The sequence below is a fragment of the Formica exsecta genome, unplaced genomic scaffold (genome assembly GCF_003651465.1).
Source record: "Formica exsecta isolate Colony F162 unplaced genomic scaffold, ASM365146v1 scaffold105, whole genome shotgun sequence".
NCBI classification, from domain to species: Eukaryota; Metazoa; Arthropoda; class Insecta; order Hymenoptera; family Formicidae; genus Formica; species Formica exsecta.
In genome coordinates, this window is record NW_021848390.1 from 81283 (window position 1) to 83200 (window position 1918).

The 1918-nt window shown below is 33.4% G+C and overlaps 2 protein-coding genes across 3 annotated transcripts in view; one reads left to right on the forward strand and one right to left on the reverse strand.

Moving 5' to 3' along the window:
* Positions 1–71: 71 nt before the first annotated feature.
* On the forward strand, positions 72–1546 carry LOC115233439. Its single transcript, XM_029803859.1, has 3 exons — positions 72–493; positions 776–1072; positions 1150–1546. The coding sequence occupies exons 2-3, from the start codon at positions 784–786 to the stop codon at positions 1368–1370; spliced, it is 510 nt and encodes a 169-aa protein (XP_029659719.1). The 5' UTR covers positions 72–493; positions 776–783; the 3' UTR covers positions 1371–1546.
* LOC115233445 (probable protein BRICK1-B) overlaps positions 1483–1918 on the reverse strand; it is a 2362-nt gene continuing 1926 nt past the window's right edge. For both annotated transcript variants that reach the window (XM_029803881.1, XM_029803872.1), the window contains 2 exons: positions 1761–1843; positions 1483–1603 (listed from right to left, as the gene is read on the reverse strand). In XM_029803881.1, the coding sequence (XP_029659741.1) occupies positions 1577–1603; positions 1761–1843 (110 nt within the window). In that variant the 3' untranslated portion in view covers positions 1483–1576. The remainder of the gene's footprint in view (positions 1604–1760; positions 1844–1918) is intronic.

Sequence of the window (1918 nt, forward strand, 5' to 3'; positions counted from 1 at the left end):
CGTCTAAACATCACTAAAAACAGTATACTCTCCTACTCCTACAGCCTTGTTACTACCATTGTAGACGGGCCTTAACGGTTCCGGCATAAATTAACAGTTACGGCCTGCATAAACCAGCCTGAAGCCAATACACAATCGATTCCCAGGACAAAGAAATTTTTGCTTCTTATTGGTCAATCAAATGCTGCTTCATTTCGATGAGTGAATTTTCGAATGCTAGCACGAAGATATTAGATTGGTCGATTTCTTCGCGGAGAAAACTTGAATGAATAGTCGGCATTACGTAATATAATAGTGTGAACAAGTTTTGCAACAGTTTTCGTGCGTGAATCTTGTAAGAGAGGCATTCGTGTCTCGTATATTGCAGATTGCACACTGGATTGCATTTTGGATGTGTTTTTTATTTTCGGGGTGACATAACCTGAGATTGACCTATCCTATCACTATCTGCTTATGGCGAATTAAGTTTGCGAGATCTGACATACGATTCGCGGTGCGTATGGATATGTAGTCATTGATATCAAAACAATGTCATATTTTTGGCTTCAAGTTGCTACGTATCGTTTTTTTACTTTGCATAGAGTCAGAATTTGTCAGTTCATAGAGATACGTTACATATATATATATATGTGCGTAGCACATATAAGACTGATAATCGTTATTTAATTTGTTATCGAATACCAAAATACAGTAGTACATAGAGGAGACATGAATATTTGCAGAAACCTTCTATTAGTGTTGTATAATATTTATTTATAATATTATTGTGTTTTAGCTTTAACTATGTTACTACCGTACCTAATAAACAACTGGAGATACAGCAATGCGCCTGAAGGCCAACAGCCGTTTGAAAAAGTGCTCGGGCTGAGTAAATATGGATTTTGCAGTAGCTTTTTCATCGGTGGATATGATTGTATATTGGTATCTCAATCATATACCTTCTGGAATGCATTAAATACCATGTCTTATTGGATGGTACCTATTACTGCCATGTGTGCCACTTTTGCTTCTGTGGCATATACAGTGACAAAAATTAGAGGAAGAGATGGCTATGCCAATTATATTCTGGCTTGTATGTAATGTATAAATATTAGATGTTAGTTATTTTAGGAGCGTGAATAGTTATCAAATTTTGTTTATTTGCTACAGCATTAGCTACAAGTGGAGTCTTCTATCATTGGCAGAGGAACGGCGTGCTCACTTATAGCTTCACTGTTGCATTAATTGCGTGTGCCATGATTAAGAAGCATGGTGATTTGGTTAATTGGAAACCTTTCCCATTAGACGCTGAATTATTAACTCAACATACTACTTTCCCCCTTGATTTTACCATCGTCAAGGATCCTAGGGGACGTAGGCCCTGGGAATAATGATCTTTTGTATACATAAAGAAAAGAATTAGTGTTGCTGATGCATAAAATTAAATGGCGATATGTTATATTATACATGTATAATTGATGATATAAAGAGATACAAAAGATGTATCTTTCATTTTCATCCTGTATTTATTCAGATTCTAGTACAGTAAATAAAAAGGATTGTAAAAGGATATATTTGCGCATTATACATAGAGGGATCATGTCAGTGTTTCACCCTTTGTGACCTGTTAAATAATTATAACTATTAATATAGTAATATAAAAAATGCTATATTAGTAGATGTCATTTACTTAAAAAATTTGAAGATAAATACATTGTGTGTGCAATTAATAATAAGATAAATTACTTTTTCAATTTAAATGTAAATATAAAGTCACTTACGCATGCCTCTAGATATTCAATTCTTCGTTCAAGAGTTGTGAGCTTTTCATTAAGGACTGCTATTCTTGATCTACAAGACATATCTAAAAAAAAAAAAGGTATTAAATATATAATATAATAGAGCGTTAAAAATAATATAACCTTATGAATATTAATAT

Bases quoted from the DNA above. Each gene is read 5' to 3' on its own strand.
- LOC115233439 (XM_029803859.1), top strand. From the start codon at position 784: ATGTTACTACCGTACCTAATAAACAACTGGAGATACAGCAATGCGCCT. The intron at 1,073-1,149 runs GTATGTAATGTA...TATTTGCTACAG, and splicing joins TGCCAATTATATTCTGGCTT to CATTAGCTACAAGTGGAGTC.